Source organism: Pogona vitticeps, chromosome 13, assembly GCF_051106095.1.
Source record: "Pogona vitticeps strain Pit_001003342236 chromosome 13, PviZW2.1, whole genome shotgun sequence".
Classification (NCBI taxonomy): Eukaryota; Metazoa; Chordata; class Lepidosauria; order Squamata; family Agamidae; genus Pogona; species Pogona vitticeps.
In genome coordinates, this window is record NC_135795.1 from 5986900 (window position 1) to 6005750 (window position 18851).

The following is an 18851-nucleotide window of genomic DNA, read 5'->3' on the forward strand; positions in this document are numbered from 1 at the left end:
TCTGTTGGGACTCTCACAGGTTGTGAGGGTCCATTACACCCAAAGAATCCACAATCACCATGGAGTAACAACCAGCAATTTGAGAAGAGGGTTTCCCCTAAGCCCTTGCTGGAGATGCTGGGCCTTGAACCCGGGACCCTTTGCATGGAAAATAGGTGCTCCTTTCCCAACCATCAGGTACATAGAAAGCTGCCCTTCTACATTTGGTCCCTGGTCTATCAATCCCAAGACGGAGGACCCAGGAACTGAAAACGGAACTGCCTGCCTATCAGGCCAGTGCTCTGCCACTCAGCTAAGTGATGGCAGAGGCTTTCTGGGAGTTGTAGTCCAAGGAAGTAAAAGGTGCTGAGCTCCAGGTTCCCCTTACCATACTTGTGCTTGAGGAAGAGGGAGGACCCACAGCACTGCAGCTCTCCTTTAGCCATGATGGCGATGCGGTCCCCCAGCAGATCCGCCTCGTCCATGAAATGGGTGGTGAGCAGGATGGTGCGGCTGCTCCGCTGTTGCTGCAAGAGGTCCCAGGTGGCTCGGCGAGAAACAGGGTCCATCCCCGACGTCGGCTCATCCAGCATCACCACCTGCAGGGCAAGGAGGGGCGGTCTCAGGGCCGAGCAACCCGTGCCTTGCATCCGAGGCAACAAGCACCAGAGAGGCGCCCAAAACAAGCAAACAAGTGCCAAGGGTCACAGAACCTTTGGGCTTTAGAGCTGCTGGATTTCGCTTCCCAGAAGGCCTGGGCAAACAGCAAAGCATTGTGGGAAGGGATCATTCAACCCATCTGGAGGGCCAAACGGTGCCACTCTTGGACGGGCGGTCAGTGCCCAACAAGGATCGGGGGGGAGGGTATGGGAGTACAAATGCCCACTCAGACATAAAGCTCACTAGGTCTCCTTGAGACACTTTCCTTCTTTGGGTCTCTCAGCCTGGCCTACCTCACAGGGTGGTCAAGAAGGTAAAACGGGCCCTGCCTCGAGCAACTTGAAGGAAAACAGGCTCAATCAATGGACAAGAGATGTATTTGTGAAGGCTTTCACGGCTGGGATCTAATGGTTGTTGTGGGTTTTTCGGACTCTTTCGCCATCTTCTGAAGGTTGTTCTTCCTAACGTTTCGCCAGTCTCTGTGGCCGGCATCTTCAGAGGACAGCACTCTGTGCTCTGGTGTAGTTGGCTTGGGAGTGGAGTATTTATGGCTGTGAGATAGGCTTTTGTCCTTTTCAGGAGATGGGTGATTAGTGTGTCTTGTTGTGGGTGTATTGTTGTGATAAAATGCCGGCCACAGAGACTGACAAAACGTTAGGAACAACCTTCAGAACACGGACAAAGAGCCTGAAAAACCCACAACAACCAATGGAAAAGAGAGTTTGTAAGTAGGATCTGAGTAAGGGAGAAGTTGTTGGGGGGGGGGTCAGAACAGAATCTGAATCAGAAGCACTTGGGTGGGGTTGTAGTCCAGTGCGCACATGTGCGCACACACCCCTGCTACTACAGATAAGTGGGATGGGGATGAGGATTTAACTTTCACTCCATCCTAGCCACACCCATCCAATCTAACTTAAACGCCAGCAGTGAAGCTGGAACCGTCGGCATCTAAAGCATGCGCTCAGTCACTCACCTACAGCAGGGATTGGAAAAATTCCTTTTTGAACCACAGCTCCCAGACTCCCTCTGTCTGGGGAATTCCGGCTGGAAAATTCCAGGATACGTGATATAAACAGTAACTCTTCCACACTCTCAGGCACTCCGACTCCTTCCTAAAGATGTGGCGTCCTGCTCTCCTCTCGTAGCACGGCGGGAGCGGATCCCTTCCTGATCTGCTAGACCAGTGGTTCCCAGCCTTGAGCAACCCCCGGGTTTATTTATTTTATTTATTTATAAATAGAATAAATAAATAAAATAAATAAACCCGGGGGTTCATGGACTACAACTCCCAGAAATCCTAGCTAGCACCGCTGGTGGCGAAGGCTTCTGGGAATCGCAGTCCAGGAACCCCTGGGTGACCCCTGTGCTCCGCAAAGGCTGGGATCACTCGCCAGCCAGCGACCCAAGCGTCGACCCCCAATGTAAGTATAATGGAGAAACCAATGACTCCAGACTCAGGCTTGCCTTGGAGTCCCCAATGAGCGCAATGCCAATGGAAAGCTTCCGTTTCATCCCTCCGGACAAGGCCTTGGAAAGGCAGAAGCGTTTCTCCTGCAGGTTGAGGATGTCCAGGATGCGACTGATCTCCTCCATGCATTTCTCTGCAGGGAATCCTTTCAGCTACGGCAAGACACAAAGATAGAAGAGTTACGCGCAAGGGGTGGGGGCGGGGAGCACTCGTTTCTGGCCATTGCTATAATCAGGGACCAAGTCCCAAGTTCAAGTCTGGGTTTTTGGGCTCGGGTCCCAAGTCCGATACCAAGTCTTTGGCACCAAGCCCTGAGTGCGAGACTTGAGACCTTTGTTCTGCCTCCCCTAAAGGCTTGGGACTTGGTACCAAAGGTTTGGACAGTGCATGCGCCGCCCAGTCTCCCTACCTCTTGTGTATCTGGACTGATAGGTTTAATTTTGGTTGCTCGCCTAGTTCTTGCGTTCGGCGCTTTTTAAGGTGTGTTGTGAACTGCCCAGAGTGGCCTTGGTAGCCAAGAGGGGCAGTATAGAAGTCGAATAAAGAAATAAATACCTATCTGCCACCACTGGTGCTACCATCTTCAGAGGCAGCAGGCCTGGCTTCTCTCCCGGGAACTAACCGCTGCCTCTCTAGACACATGCGCTGGCCTCTCAGCTGGGCGGCGCATGCACGGACGGAGGAAGCAACTGGATCCCAGAAAAGAAGCTGGACCTTCAGCCTCTGAAGACGGTGGCGGCAGGCGGCAGCAACTAAGGAGGCTCACAGGGACTCAGCAACGCCAACCCTAGCTATAATTCTTTTTTATTTAAATACAACGTGAAGAATGCAGCAAAGTAAGAAAGCCCTGCGGACACAAGCAAACAGAAGTGGCGAGGTTCTATCTGCAGTGAATTTGGAAACCGTTCAAGCAAAAAACACAAGGAATACGTAAGTCAGAATGGATTTACCAATACAGTGGTGCCTCGCTTAACGAGCACCCCAGTTAACGACGAAATTGCATAGCAATTAGGTTTTGTGATCGCAAAAGCGATCGCATTGCAATGTTTTAAATGGGAAAAAATCGCTTTGCGATGGTCGGCAAGCTGTTTCATTTACCGATTTTCGCATAGTGATGTTCTCCCAACAGCTGATCGGTGGTTCCAAAATGGCCGCTGGGTAAAAAACATGGCCACCCGCTGTGTTTTGGGATGGATTCCTCGCATACCGGGCAGCGAAAATGGCCACCGTATGGAGGATTTTTGCTTACAGGTGAGTTTTTTGCCCATAGGAATGCATTGAAGGGGTTTCAATGCATTCCTATGGGCTTTTAAAAATCGCTTTTCGGTTAGCAGCGATTTTTGCTGCACCGACTAACATCGCTAAGCGAGGCACCACTGTATAATTTTATATAACAGTGGAGAGTGTTCTATGCACATAACTGTGTGCACGCACACTCTGGAAGTGTACACAGCAGTCCTTTTATGTAGGTAATAGTCTCACTTTACTGAATTCTTTCTGTGTTTCTCGTGTTGTTGTTTTTTAAGTGAGCAAGGAAATGCTTTCCTTTACATATTCAATAACAGAAGAAGACACTGTGACCTCTGCCTGTTCCTTTGGTACAGTGGTTAAACTATGGTCCTGCAGCCAGGCCTTTGCTCATCCCTGACAGATTAAGATCGCGGATTCAGCCTTCCATTCTTCCGAGGTTGGTAGCAGGCAAAGTGTTGTTTGCATAATTATGCTGTAAACTGCCCGGAGAATGCTCTAGCACGATGGGGTGGCACATAAGTCAAGTCAACAACAACAGAAATACCATACCAATATCATGTTTCTCTCACACCCGCTTGCCACACAACCAGAGCAAACTGCGATGAAAGTGGCCAACAGAACTCGGCAAACTGAGATGCAGAAATGCTGTCATTCTTGTCAAAGATTACCCCAGAGTAGAAGTAGAGATGCTCTTCCACCGTCATGTGGTCAAAAAGGACATCATGTTGAGGACAAAGGCCCAGGCTTTTTCTAATCAGCACCATGTCCTGAGAAATCTCGTACCCGTTGATGTAAGCCTGGCCACTTGTCGGAGGATACAGTCCTGGGGAACAACCGTCGAAACATTTTTAAAAGACAGAAGTATTCAGATGAGTGGCAAATATAACTCCAAAAGGACCGAAAGAGACTAGGGCCAAAATCCTGTTGCTTAGTGTAGTAAATCACACGAGAATCCATGAGGATTTGGGGACTTAACTCTTGTGTAAATGAACCGGCACCAACTACCAGTTTGGCTAATCTAAAAGTTTGTGGGAGAACGCTGGCAGTCGAGAAAATGCTGACTTTAGCTCCTATTGAGATCCATCTCTTCCAAACAGCCAAATCTTACCTGTGAGTATGGACAGAGTGGTTGTTTTCCCGGCACCATTGTGCCCCAGGAGTACCGTGATTTGCCCCTCGTACATGTTAAGGGTCAGGTCTCGTACTGCTTCTTTCGTCTTGCCACCGACCTGGAATACCTGTGGGCCGGATACAGGAAATAGATATTAGATGCACTTTCTAGAGATGCTTTAGTCATCGTAAATCAGACGTAGCTGGATGTACCATATTTTTCCATGTATAAGAGTATACTTTTGTCTAAAATCATTAGAATAAAAATTGAGGCTCGTCTTATACATGGAAGTAAGCTGCGGAAAGAACAAAACCAAGTGGAGGGGAAAGCAGGGATCAAAGCGATCCTGCAGCGCTTTGATCCCTTTCCCCTTACACTTGCTAAGCGCCACTTTTCTTAATTTTGGATTAGAAAAGTGGGGGGGTCTTATACATGGGGGCGTCTTATAGACGAAAAATACGGTATTTCAGACACTCTGTTGCAGAACAGAAAACAGAACCACACAAAACAAAAGAGAGGATCTCCTTTTATTTTCTTGGGCTAAATCTATATCCTATTTATTTTCATGGGTCTTCTCTAGTTGGGAATAACACCCCATGCTTTGAATTCCACCCTCGGAGAGTTCTCTACTTCGCTGAAAAGAAGTGCGGACAGAACACCAAGTAATAATATATGGGACGAATTTCAATGAGATCAACTGGAAATGTGGCCTCAGGAGATAAACAGTACCTTTTTCTTTAATTGTAGAAAAAGTAGGTCTGTTTGTCTAGGCAAACACTGTAAGTAAAAACAAAATAAAAGAATTTTTAAAAGACAAAAATGTGTTTAACACCTTAAAGACTAACTGTTATATTTCTTAATGTGAATTTTCATGGACAAGTCCACTTCTTTTTTCTCTTATGTCTGAAGAAGTGAACTTGTTCACGAAAGCTCGCATTTTTTTTAAAAAAAACAGTCTTTAAAGTGTTTTTATCTTTTTTATTTGTTCTTTTACATTTATTTATTTTTTATTTTGTTTTTACCTTTTTATTGGTTATTTAAGCCCAGGCTCTGAGGAACTATCCAGGTGGTTTGTTTTTTTTTTAAAAGGTACTGACCTTATCCTGTATAGTTTGAATAAACTGTTGTGTTTTCATACCTAACCCCTTTCCAACTCACATTTCCTTTTAAAAGATTAATTCCAAGTTATCCATGTCTGGGAGATAAAGCAAGCTGTGGCCTTAGTTGAAAGCAGAAGCAAACGCTTGCCAACTCCACCAATCAGCATCCTTAAGGGAGGGGGAAGGAAGAGTATGTAAGCCCCCAGGGTTAGCGCTATGTCAACAGCAGTCTCGGAGGCTCCACCCTTTTGCCCCACTTTCTACTAATTCACCGATGACCTATTATCTTCTTGAACGGCTGCTTCAATTCTATTGCCACTGAAGCATTTGTTCCTTTTTTTTACAATGTGGATTACTCTGCTGGCTTTTTTTATGTGCGTGTTAATAAATTTTAAATCCACCCGTTCATTTTAGTGATTTGGTTGCTGCTGTTTTCTTTCCTGCATTACAATACCTGTTTGGAGCCCCTCTGCCAGAGGGAGAAAGAGGAGGTAAAACAATAAAAAGTAGAATTAAATAAATAAAGAAAGCGCCGTTAAATTCAGTCTGACTTGTCTTCTCAGCACATGCCTACACGCTTGCACAGCTGAAATATAGCTCGGTTCCTGACCCTAGAAAATATCCAAAACCTCCCTGTACTGTGGAACAGCTGGAAAAGATATTCAGATTTAGAGGGCAGGAGAAAAAACGGGCATTTCTTTCCTCTTCTTTTACGCTTGCACACCATGACTGAGATTCTTTTTATGGAAGAGATAAGCTGCCAAGGAATACCTCATTCCCCCTGAAATTCCCGAATCTAAGCTTATCCATTTAAATCCTTGAGGATGTCTTGATCCAATGCCTGCTTCACAGGTACATCTGAAGATGCCCGAAGCAAAGTCAGATTCTGGACTCATCTGTCATTCCTCATCTGTCAGACATGACAGTATTGCCCATAACGTCATCACCCTTCCACAGCCTCAGAATTCATCTGTCAACGTCGCCGCTGCCCACAATGGCTGTGGAATTCTGGGAATTATAGCAGGGAAATAGGGACTTCCACAATCTCTGCCTTACAGAGAGAGGATGGCTTCTTGGACCTTCTGAATGCAAGTGTTCTCACCAATATTGTCATTTCGGATTGGCTTTTCAGGGTTTTACAGTATTTCCCATCTGCATCTTGCAATCCTAGTTTGCGTTCTATTATCAGGTTGATAAATTCCAAAGAGCTACTCTCTGTAAAACCTTGGGGAAGTTCCTTTTGGGAGATTTCGGTAATTATAAACTTCCTACTGTTGCCCCACAGCTTTTCTGACTTCCAAATAACCCCTTTAATTACCTGGAAGCCCTGGGAGCCACAGGACAGAAAGATGAAGTCTTTAATTACTGGAAGTTGCTGTCAGATGAGATTACAAGTAGGAGTACAATTTCTGCAATTAAAGACTTCCTCTTTCCATCCTGTAGCTCTCACAGCTTCTACACAAGGAAAGGCATTACTCACCAATCAGAAAAAACAGGGGACAAAAGTAGGACGTTTTTAATTGCTGGAAAGCACAGTTTTCCCCAGGACATCACCCCTTTCCTGTGGACATCACCACTCTTCCACAGGGACAAGATTCACAGCAGGCCTTCAGCTTGTGGGCCACAGTCCAATGCAGTTACTTTCCCAAGCTCTATTCCATGGTATCTTTTTCTGGTCAAATTCATATTCTGTATTTCCTCCGATGAGTTCGGTACAGCAGATGCAACTCTCTGCCTTCCCAACGTTATTCTCACAGCCACCAGACAAAGCAGATCAGAATGAGAGGCTGTGTGGAAGTGTATTGACATTACCTACTCATAGGAGTGGTACGACTTTTAATGGTCATCCTATGGAATCCTGGGAGTTATAGTCTGGCAAGGTCGAGAGTAGTGAACTCCACTGCATTCCTCTCACCTATAGCACTAGGGTTCTCTAGCAGAGATCAAGTGCCTCAGCAAACCACAAGTCCCAGGAATCTAAAGTGTGGAGTCGCAGTCAGTAAAGAGATATGAAAACTGTGCCGTATGGACACTCTCTGACTGAGCCAGTGAATTTTATGGCTAAGAGACAGTCCTGCATCTTAGACCTTCTCTGTCTTGATCTAATGCTCCGGCGACCGTACCACACAGATTCTCCTGGACAGGAGACTGCAGGAACCCACCTTGGAGAGATGTTTGATTTTGATCCCCGACACCAGATCGGATGGCTCCTCCTCAATGTAGTGGCTTTTCAGAGCTTTTTCTGGATCTTCCTCCTCTTCCTTCTCTTTTCCGAGAACTGTCTGGGGAGTCCCGGACCAATACGAAGGCTAAAGAAGGAAAGAGAACTGTGTTTTTGGGAAAAAAAACATTGTTTCCCTTTGTTTGTGTCTACAGAATCTGGCAGTCTGCAATCTTTCATGTTCAAAGAAATTCAGTGTGAGGAGACATTCATATTTCTTTATGTTTTTTAATATAATAAGTGTTGTCTTTCCTCTGAAAATGGGGCTCAAGGTGGCTCCTAGTAAGACTGGGAAAAAATGAACTGAAAAGGCTGGAAAATTCAAATATTAAAAAAAATGAAAATTTCAGCTAAAATACAGAGAAATTAAAATGGATTGCTTTGTTTTCAAAATGAATAACAGGGCATACATCCTACACCTGTCCTTCCCTAGACGAATAGGGCATACATCCTAGAACTGTCCTTCCCAGTCATGAAACCGACTGGCGAATATTTTTTTCTGCCTCATAAACGTAAAGCCAACCATCCCAGCAAGGAGCCTTTCAGCATCCTATTCTTGCCTGAGCATCATCCAGAGTAGCCACTCCTGGGTCTCCTCCCTCTGACTCAGTACCCTTTCCGGCTCCAGAACAGCTCCCTTGTGGCCAGTCGGAGAGACCAAGACTCACCATGAGGAAGAAGTACCAAGGCTGGGGGATGCCGTACTCTCCTGGGAAAACCGCCTCCACGTACCAAGCCACCAAACCGTACAGCACAGAGTCGAGGAGAAGCATCCCCAGCACGTGAGCCAAAGTGAAATTGTCGTCTACACTGACGGGCTTCATCAGATCTTTCCACTGCAAGCCGGTGCCTAGAAAACAAGACTTTAGTGAATGTCTGGGCTCCAGCCTACACTCGTACCACTGACCCCACAAGGATTCCCAGTTTTGACAGAGAGACAGAGATGCATACAGAAACTTGAGCAGCAGAAATGTAATGCTGTCAAACCTTTCAATGCAGGAGGTAGCGGAAACTGGAACTTTCCAGGTATTTCTGGACTCCAAGACCCATTAACCCCAAGCAACGTGGTCAAAGGAAGAAGCCAACTCACCTTTCCCTTCAAACATGCCAATTAGCTGTGCCCCCATGGCCATAGCAACGTTGGAGATGAGGCAGGAGGAAATCTTCTGGCTGTGACTCATGAGGTCATAACGGGGTGCGATAAAGAAGTAGGGAATGTAGGAGAGAAAATAGAGGAACCCCCCAGCAGCGGCGGCAATATTTGCTGTGAAGGCAAAGCGGAAAAGGAATCACGCTCAGAGAATCTTTAAAAGTAGCTGTAAAAATAAAGTTCTGTGATCCTCTTCTGGATCACTAAAACATTACAACCATTTGTAAAATAATTGAGTCTGAACTCTTTCTAGAAGCAGAAACCATTAAACGGAGGTTATCCTGTTCAGGGCACATGAGGAGAAGAAAAGACTCACCACAAAGACAATAAGGTTGGGAAAAGCTGAAGGCTGCAGGAAAAGAGGCGAATAAAACATGAGATGAACTGACTCAATAGGGGAAGCCACAGAGTTGAATTTGCAAGACCTGACGGAATCTTCCGAAGGTGACTAATTCACAGGGTTTGCCATAATTCAGAAATGAAATGATGGCAAACGCCAAATCTTCACCAAACAAAGGCGGTAAAAATATGGGGCTAGGAGAAGCAGCAAATACTCCAAATATTGGCTGTTATGGGCTTTTTGGGCTCTTTGGCCGTGTTCTGAAGGTTGTTCTTCCTAATGTTTCGCCAGTCTCTGTGGCCATGGGCATCTTCAGAGGACAGCACTCTGTGCTCTGCTGTAGTTGGCTTGGGAGTGGAGTATTTATAAAAGGGGATAATGGCTCAAAAAAATACTCCACTCCCAAGCCAACGACACCAGAGCTTTAGCTCAATAGTTTAGGCTATCTAGCTGCCGAGCCAGAGGTTGGGGGTTCGATTCCCCCACGGTGCCCCCCCCAACAGGGGCTGGACTTAGTGACCCAGAGGGTCCCCTTCGGCCCTGCGATTCTAAGTTTCACCTGACCTTCCTCATCTCTGGGGACTTTCCATTCAGTTTGTGATTAACTACCATCCCTCTTTAATCCCATAATGAGCACATCAGATCAGAATGTGATAAGGCCATTAAGAGTGTCATCTTGAAAAACCTGCAGGGCAGATTTGCCAGGGAGAAAACAACAACAACAACAACACAGTGGCCCTGAACTTTCACTTTGAAAGCAATACAACTGTGCAATGTGGTCAGGCCTGAATACATGGGACACCCCCCCCCATAGTATGTGGTATTCAGTCAAGTAAACATAACTAGCTGTTTTTTTCATTGGCAGCAATGCCGAATCAGCAGCAGGGTGCTCAGTTTTGCAACCAGCTCTGTGGACTGTTTTGCAACCAGCTCTGTGGACTGTTTTGCAACCAGCTCTGTGGACTGTGGGTCAACCTCCTGATGTTTTGTCTAAAATAACCTACAATGGGAGAGGAAAGACATTCAGCGAGTGGAATTGAGTGACATCTTTCCTCTGGATTTCAGCATGTTGCCTTAGGGGCCATAATCCCCCTTCTTCCTTCAGCCTCCTCCTCCTCCTCCACCCGGTGTACCCTGAAAATTTACTCTGGAAGAGCAGGATACACACCGGGGCAGGGGGTTTTTTTTGCCCCAAAGAGGGTAGCAGAAGGAGGAGAGGGGAGGCGAAAGGGAAGGAAGATTCCTTTCCCTTAAGAGTTGGATAGTGTAATCCCGTGTTGGGTCTTAGTCGTTGGGCTTGCCCTTCCTTACGACAACAACCTAAGTCTGCAACTCTGGAGGCTTGCTACAGACAAAGCCCTTCTTGTTCTGGAATCAATACCATGGGTTTTCAGTTGCAATTATTTTGATAGGAAATTGCACCACAAAGGTTTCCAATGCTTATTTAATTCAATATGGCTACTCTGCAATTTCCAAAAGGATTCTATTGGGGAATTTTCAGGGAGGGAGGGCAAGGACCCTATGACACACCGAAGGCCATTAGCGTGACCGCTGATTGACGAAGCATACATCCTGGATATCACAGACTGATGTATGCCTTCTCCTTCTATCTTTTATGGTTTTTTCTTTGCCCCATAAAAATGCTTTTTAATGCAAATATGCTGGGGTGGTTTCGCAGGTTACTTGTCTATTATAAAAGGGGATCATGACTCAAAAAAGAAAAGGTTGAGAAACACTGATCTATATATTTCCAAAGCTTGTAATTCTTTTCCAGGGGACAAAAGGTAAGTAAACCCATTTGTTTGTTTTAACACTGGAGAAATAGGTTTGACTCCAGAAGTGGGTGACTTTGGGTAGGTGCGGGGGCCAAACGTTAACCCTCAGATCCAGTGGTGGGAACGCAAAAGGTCCAGAAATTGCAGCAATTGCTTCCTTTTTTTGGCGGTGGTGGGGAACCTCACACAGCTGGAAGAGCCCCAGCAGGCATTTCCACTCTCAACGTTTCATTTTCGGGCAGTGTAGGAAGGAGGGCCTCGGGGGGACCTGCTCTGTCAAGGACCTGAAAACATGAAAACCATGGATGAACATCCATGTTTTTAGTTGGGTTTTAAATGACTTTTAGGCACTTTTCATGGACATAGAGGTCAAGGAAAGATGGAGCATAATATATTTTCTTACATTTAACCAATAGATTGGTGTATTTACCATTAATTACTAATGAGGGACTTGATCCAAACTTGGAGTACGAATGACCAATAGAACTGTAGTACGTTTATGATTCTTTGTCTGTATCATATAAAACATGTGCATTCTGGGGGTCTTCTCTGCTTTTAAGAGAAGTCTATTCAAATAAGATTGGGCCTTTGGTTCAGCTGTTTGAGTCCGTGTCCGATTCCTTGCCAGAGAATCTTAGAACCCAAATTTTGGCCGGTAACAGAGCGGTTGAGTGAACTGACCACCCTTTGGTCCCCAGCGGGGAGACGGCAGGAGCAACGCTCGAACTCACCTCTGGAGAAGAAAGTGCTGACCATGAAGCTGAAAGAGATTGTTGAGACGGAGAAGACAGTCAGGAAGGTGAACACCAGCGTAGGGTCGCTGCTTGTCAGCACCGCTCCTTGCTCGCTCACCTGTAAAAATCAACACTCATCAATAAATTCACTTATTTGCTCTGTGCTCATCGCCGGCGCGGATAACTGCAGAAGCCCTGAAGCTGAAAAGGGAACAGCAAGGAAGGAGTCGGGTCCTGCTAAAAGCAAATCTTGGTTGCTTGGCTTAAATGACAATCTTCGAGACAAAGAGGGCCAGTCCGATTGCAAGTCTGAATTGGCCGCTTAAGCAACCAAAATATAAATTCCCTTAATTTGTCAGACTCCGTTGTAATGAGGGACAGTGGAAATTTACTCGCAAGGTTGCACAATAGCAGCATCCTGTTTTATTTTGAAGCTGTTTCCATTTCTAGAACCAAACAAACACGGGGAGCGAAAGAGAAAACATGGAGGATGCCCCACCTTCTAACGACAGGTAGCAGGTTTTGATATTAAAATATCTCAGTGAAAAACGCCCACCACGAGGCTTAGGTACTGTGGAAATCTATTTAAATGGAATTGATTAAATGGCAGTAAGGAAGAAAAAAGAATTAAGTCAGGGCATGTCATTGAAATCAGAACAGTCTGTACTTTCCCCCTACAAATAAGTACACGCGGACGAATGGGTATCATAAGGTCCAACACTCTGTACTGCTTTGGAATAGCACGGAACTGATTTTTCACAAAAAAAAATCAGAAGTGTGAAGGCAAGAGGAGAAGGGATGACAGAGGATGAGATGGCTGGATAGTGTCATCAAAGCAACCAACATGAATTTGACACAACTCCAGGAGGCAGTGGAAGACAGGAGGGCCTGGCGTGCTTTGGTCCATGGGGTCACGAAGAGTCGGACATGACTTAACGACAAACGACGACAATTTTTCACAGTTCCCCTGTGACTGCAGTAGCAATCGTTTTACATTGTTTTCAATCTTTATCTGGAGATCTCTTCTGGAATTTGGTGTCGCAAACAGGATTCAAGGACACCGTTCTGTGCAGAAGCATGCTCTTCAGCGGATCGTGGCCTCAGCGCACGCTGCATGAGCTTTCCCCCTTTTCTGGTCTCCCTTCCCTCTGGCATGGAGCTGCAGAAGGCTCATATCATGGACCCACGCCTGCTATAGTCGCTTATCTCTGTATTTGGTCACATCGTTCCTGCCAGCTTGTAGGCCTGTCTTTATGTCATGGTCCCAGCGGTGTAGCCCCATTGCACCAAAGCACAAGAGCGGTGGCTGGAAATCGAGTAGCGCTACTAGCCTGTCTTCCCTATAGAAGAACCCAATGGTGTCTGAATGAGAAAGCATGATGGATGAAGCACAGCGTATTTCTGGAAGGTGAACTAGATGTCTAAGGGTGTGTAATTCAAAGGAGAATGTTCTGTATTTCTCACCCCCCCCCCCTAAATAAGCTAACTCTGCTTATGTAGAGGGACGGCTATAAAAAAGCCTCCGTTCTGGGGCATTCTCCATAGCAGTAGCAACAGCGGCCACTGTAAATAGACAAACTACTCTAAAACTTTATCTGGAGATTCCTTTCACAGCATTTCTGTGAAACAACTGTTTCATTTGTGGACAGCTTCAATGGGTGCAATTGAGGAAAAGTTAAATACACTTTAATACGACGGAAATCAATGGAACTAAGGAGAAATATAAGCTCTCTGACCAGATTAGCAGATTAAAAAAAAAATCATTTTTCTCTTAAAAGCAACGCCAGAGAGAGCTCCACTTAATGCTGTTAATATTGTTAATTTTGATTTGGCTCGTTGCCTGACCTAAATCTGTCCACCACTCTGAAACGCCTATGATCTCCTCTGGAGAAAACGTTATACTCATAATGAAGATAACGGCCATCCATGATGTCGTTCGGGGATTTGGAATCGCAGGTGCTCATCCTGACCCTCCCCATAGCCAACTCAAAGAGAGTCCAAAAAGGGATGCAAAACAACAAATAAGTAGCAGATCTTTTGCAGTTTTAATGGCTCTTAATGACTGATTTCAGTTCACATCACCTTCAAATACTTTTTGCTGTGGAAAGAACAGCTAGTAACAATATAGTACTCGTGGGAAACTTTCCCTTCTGTGTTATGAGCCTTGCAGAAGAGGGAAGCTGAGAATAGTGGTGACAGGTAATCTCATGGTCCCTATTACTAAAAAAATCCTGGTGCTTTGATGTTCTATGCCAGAACCTGTAATCAGCCCCCCACCAACAAGATCATTACTGACTCTTTTGGGGGGGGCAGGAGGATGGAATCTTCCCCAATGCCCTGCATGCCTGACCCTTCTTCCCGCCCCCCCCCGTAGCCCCACAACAACCCTGTGACACAGGTCAGAGAGAAAGACCGAGACCGACCCCAGGTCACCCAGTGAGTTTCAACACTATGCAGAGACTCGACCTTGAATCACCAAAGTCCCAATCCAGCACTCTAACCGTCACACCATATCGTCTCTTTCATTGTTATCATCAGGACTTTGTCGCCATCGTTCACAAACCAAAGCATTAACGCCTTTGGCCCGAACGGTAAGACGTGGTTGAGGCTGCCCCAGGAACGGCAGATGGCAATCCTGACGCAGAAGGCTTGTTTTTAAGAACGCCTGGCAGGTGCTCACCTTGACGCAGAAGAGGACAGTGACGAAGAAGACCGACACCAAGAGGAAGAGGAAGAACATCAGAAACCAGGCACTCCAGTGCAGCCAGTTGCTAAGCCCCATCATGCGCATGTACTCCTGGGAACACAAAAATCAGGGCAACGACATGAAGGGTAGAGCACCAGGCTGATGTTAACTTTTTAGTATAACTTGTCCTCATCATTATTCATCTCTTGTAATCTCTATCTACAGTGGGAACAGTATCCGCGGTTTCAATTATCTGCAGTTTGAAAATATTAAAAAAATTAAGAGGAAAAACAACCACCCAGAAATAAGTATTTCCACAATGTAATTACCAGAACTGGCCACTAGATGGAGACAGTGTTATGTATAGAGTTTGCTATTATCCATGGTTTCAGCCTCTATGGGAGGTGGCTTGGGACCAATCCCCCACAGGTATGGGGGCCCTACTGTATTTCCAACCCTTTGAGAGTCTAATCTCAAGCAGTTAAACTGTAAATTTAACAGTTCTTTGACACAGTTACAGGCCAAAACTACAACTCCCAGAAAGCCCAACCAGCCAGCCCGGTAAAGAAATCTGAGAGTCGTGATTCAGGAAGGTAACCTTCCCCACTGGAGTTGGGCAGCATCCTCCTCTTACCTTCAATTTCCTCTCCTTCTCATGCACCACCGCCCGGACAATGTTCAGCGAGGTATAGGTAAAGCTCAGCATAAGCAGCAGTGGAAGCTGGGTTTGAATAGCCAGGACAAAGAGGTCGTTGACATAGGGCGGGTAAGGAAAGCGCTGAACCACCACGGTGATCTTGTCGAGGAAGTCTGCGGATGATGTGTTGGTGTGGTACTGGATGATTGCCTTGTCCACAATGTGCTGTACGCCCAAGAAACCTTCCCGATAGTAACCTAGGAAAGCAAGACAAGGTATTGATAAATACCGCTGGCCAGTATTTGTTCAACCATTCCACTTGCCCTGAGCTCCAGCTGAAGCCATTTGTGGAGATGCTAGGAAGGTGCCAACTAGCACCTTGTCAGATCACCCTGGCAGGTTCTGCAGTTAAGTTTGGAGCATGTGAATGCTGAACAGGATACTGGTTGTTATGTATATACTAGCTGCATTTGTATTCCTCCTTTCATTCAGTGAGTTCAAATTCATGGTTCTCACTTTCATCCAGTTTACCCTGAAAAACAACCCTGTGAGGTAGGCCAGGCTCCATCTAGCGTCACACAGTGGCTCAGTGGGGTCAAGTACCTAGATGCCCTAAATCCACATACGATCTAAGCCAAACACAAAGAACTTCTTTCAGCCCCTGGCCAAATTTAGGTTTTGGAGATATTTCCAGGAACTACAGCCCAACAGTGGGGGCAGCCAAAGGCAAAAGAAGAGGATCAAACATAGCAACGTATTTTAACTTAAATGATAACTTGGCATTTCCAGCTTCTTGGAATGGGGAAACCCCTCACATATAAAGCTGGGGGGAACCAAAGGACAGTTTGATGAAGAAGGGAACATGGCTGTCCGAGGAATCCCAGATGTCCACGATCAGAAATTCAGGAGACCCTAACTGTCAACACCGCTTGGAAAACTAGAAACAAGAAATGCTCTCTGGATTCATGAAATAGGCTTCAGACATATGTCTGAGGCTGTTACATGTCTCTGCTCCTTTCCAAATCAAGCCTGGCCAACCTTCGTGCCTTCCTCCTTGTCTCTTGTATTGCTGAAATGTCGTAAAGACCTCTCCAGCAACTTTCCGCTAGGCAGAAGTCCTGCGTTGTGCTCTCAGCTGGCCAACTGCGTTGGGAATGCCCGACTGAAGGCTCCCGCAGGCCTGGCGCATGTGTTTCATTTATGCGATGACTTCACATGAAAATGTTCCAAGCCCAGGCACACTTTTTGGCAGTGCTTCCCTCCCTACAGCTGCAGACATTCGTGAAGATGCTAATGAAATGCATTCTCTCATAGCTGTTCAGCATAAGCTGAGCCAAAAAAACAGCAACGCTATCGATGATCGTCGGTGCCATCCGGCGCACTCCAGTGGGAGCAGCCTCCTCCTTCAGAACCTTGCGCTGGACCAAGACTACAAGCCAGAGTTTGCCTTTGAGTGCTGAAGAATTCACACTCTGGCACAAGGACAAGCAATACAGGAGAAAACAGCTTGGCACACGAAATGGATGAAAGAAGGTAATATTGCACGCCTGTTTAATCATGATAATGACTCTCAAGAAAACCCAGAATGGAGGCAAACGCTGCAAGCAGCTGACATACAGTAAATGCACACCAAAGACATACTTTGTCAGAATAAAACGTTGCAGACTGTAAGCACATCATAAAGAAAACCTCTTAAGTCACACAGTCAGAAAAAAAACACATATGACCAAGCAAAGGATTCTGGGGTGCGTAGTGACAAAACTTTTTTCCAAGGTCTGTGCGGCTTAAGAGCGAGCTGCGTAGAAACCTCACCCCTTTCCCTGAGATCTTGTAGAATTACTGCAAGGCAGAATAGACAGCATTGATCTGCAGAAGGGGCGGTGGACCTTTGACCCTCTCTGTCCAGGTGAGAATGCCGTGATGAATTTACAGCCTGCGTACTACTTACCGGGCATGCCTCCATCTTCCCACTTGGCTTCTCTGGGTCCAGGTAACTGAAAGAGTGGGAAAAGGTAGCTGGTGCGCCAGTCCCGGTCCAGATTGGGGTTCAGGCCTGTCTGTTCGCTTGGAGGGGCGTTCCTAGGGCTGTATTTGAAACGTAGCTGGTAACTAACCTGCAATAACAACAACGGTCATCATTATCATAATCACCACCACAGGAAGAACGGCAGCAATAAGAACTGCATGACATTTCCCAAATTTCGGAACTATTGAGAATCTGCGGCAGTGAAAAAAAATTCAATACTTGGGTGTAACTGAACTGAAGGGGACTGGAATGTGACATTTTCATTCAGACAATGACAAAGAAGAAATGGAGTAACTGTAGTTCTAATCCTGAGGCAAGATGTAGCACAAGTAGTTAGGGGCTATAATGCAAAGTTGGACTGAATAATATTCATCAGACGTCTAGGAAAACCTATCAACATAAACCATAATTCAAGTCTATGCTCTAACTACAGGTGTTGAAGAAGACAAAACTGAAAGCTTTTATGGAAGTGTTCAGGAGGAAATTGATCACACAACAAAACAAGACATGCTGACAAACAGATGACTGGAATATAGGAGTAGGAAACAAAACAGAACCAGACATTGTTGAAGAATTTAACCTAGAAATTATAAACAAAGCAGTTGAACAACTCATAGAATACTGTGAAGCTCTGTTTATCGTAAATACATGTTTCAAGCAACTGGACTGTACAAGTAACTGTACAAATGACCACAATCAGATGACCAATAGAGAAATCAAACTCACTATTGGAAGTAGGTGATGGAGAAACTGTATTCTCTATGATAGAACGAGACCAGGAGTAGATTGTGGTACTCACCAGGAATAGTTAGCATCAAAATTAAAGCTGAAAAAGAACACTAAAAGAATCATACGTCTGAAATATAACTTAAATTGCATTTCTTAAAGACAACATAAAGAACAGATTTACATTACTAAACTCCACTGACCATCAAAGAAAAGAACTGTGGATTGAAACCAGAGATACTGCTGAGGAAAAATACAAAAAGACTATTCCATTAGTCAAAAGAAAAGAAAAACCAAGATGATGACAGAAGAAACCTAGAGGATGACAGAAGAAACCTAGATGATGACAGAGGGAACACTTCAAATTGTTAAAGACAGAACAGCAGCAAAAGTAAGTAGTGCCAGAAATAGGGTCCTGAATGCAAATTTCATCAACTTTCACACAGAAACAAGAGAACTATTAAAATGATCAGTGGAAATAAATAGAACAATAAAAGAGGGAAAGGAAGACAACTCTTTCAGAAGATCCAAGAAATCAAAGGGAAACTTAAACCTAGATTAGGAATGCTAAAAGATCAACAGGGTAGAATACTATCTGATGAGGGTACAATAAAGAGAAGATAGAAACAATATACTGAAGAACTATATGGAAGAAACAAAAGGATAACAATCCCTTTGGAAAGGCATTTAATTATGGAAAAAAACTTGATGTTAGAAAGCAAACACTGCTGTGAAAACACCTGGAAAATCACCAGGGGTAGATGGAATATTGATAGAACTATTCCAAGTGACAGAGACTGAACCTAGGAAAATCTTAACAAGAACAGACCAACAAATAAGAGGGCCCACAGTCTGGAAACATTCAAAATATGTTCCAGTCCCCAAGAAAGGAAATGCTAAGGGGTGCATTATTTATAGGATCACTGCCCTGATTTCCCATGGAAGTAAAGTGATGCTCAAGGTATTATAACAAAAACGTTTACCTTA

The 18851-nt window shown here is 45.2% G+C and overlaps 1 protein-coding gene across 4 annotated transcripts in view; it reads right to left on the reverse strand.

The window, feature by feature from the left end:
- The window catches only part of ABCA3 (ATP binding cassette subfamily A member 3), a 65085-nt gene that overhangs the window by 18205 nt on the left and 28029 nt on the right, over positions 1-18851 (reverse strand). For all 4 annotated transcript variants that reach the window (XM_072983021.2, XM_072983022.2, XM_072983023.2 and 1 more), the window contains exons 5-15: positions 17061-17226; positions 15110-15369; positions 14470-14586; positions 11787-11907; positions 8881-9054; positions 8459-8640; positions 7732-7878; positions 4467-4596; positions 4027-4181; positions 2104-2259; positions 368-578 (exon numbers count right to left, since the gene is read on the reverse strand). In XM_072983021.2, coding sequence (XP_072839122.2) covers positions 368-578; positions 2104-2259; positions 4027-4181; positions 4467-4596; positions 7732-7878; positions 8459-8640; positions 8881-9054; positions 11787-11907; positions 14470-14586; positions 15110-15369; positions 17061-17226 — 1819 coding nt within the window. The remainder of the gene's footprint in view (positions 1-367; positions 579-2103; positions 2260-4026; positions 4182-4466; positions 4597-7731; positions 7879-8458; positions 8641-8880; positions 9055-11786; positions 11908-14469; positions 14587-15109; positions 15370-17060; positions 17227-18851) is intronic.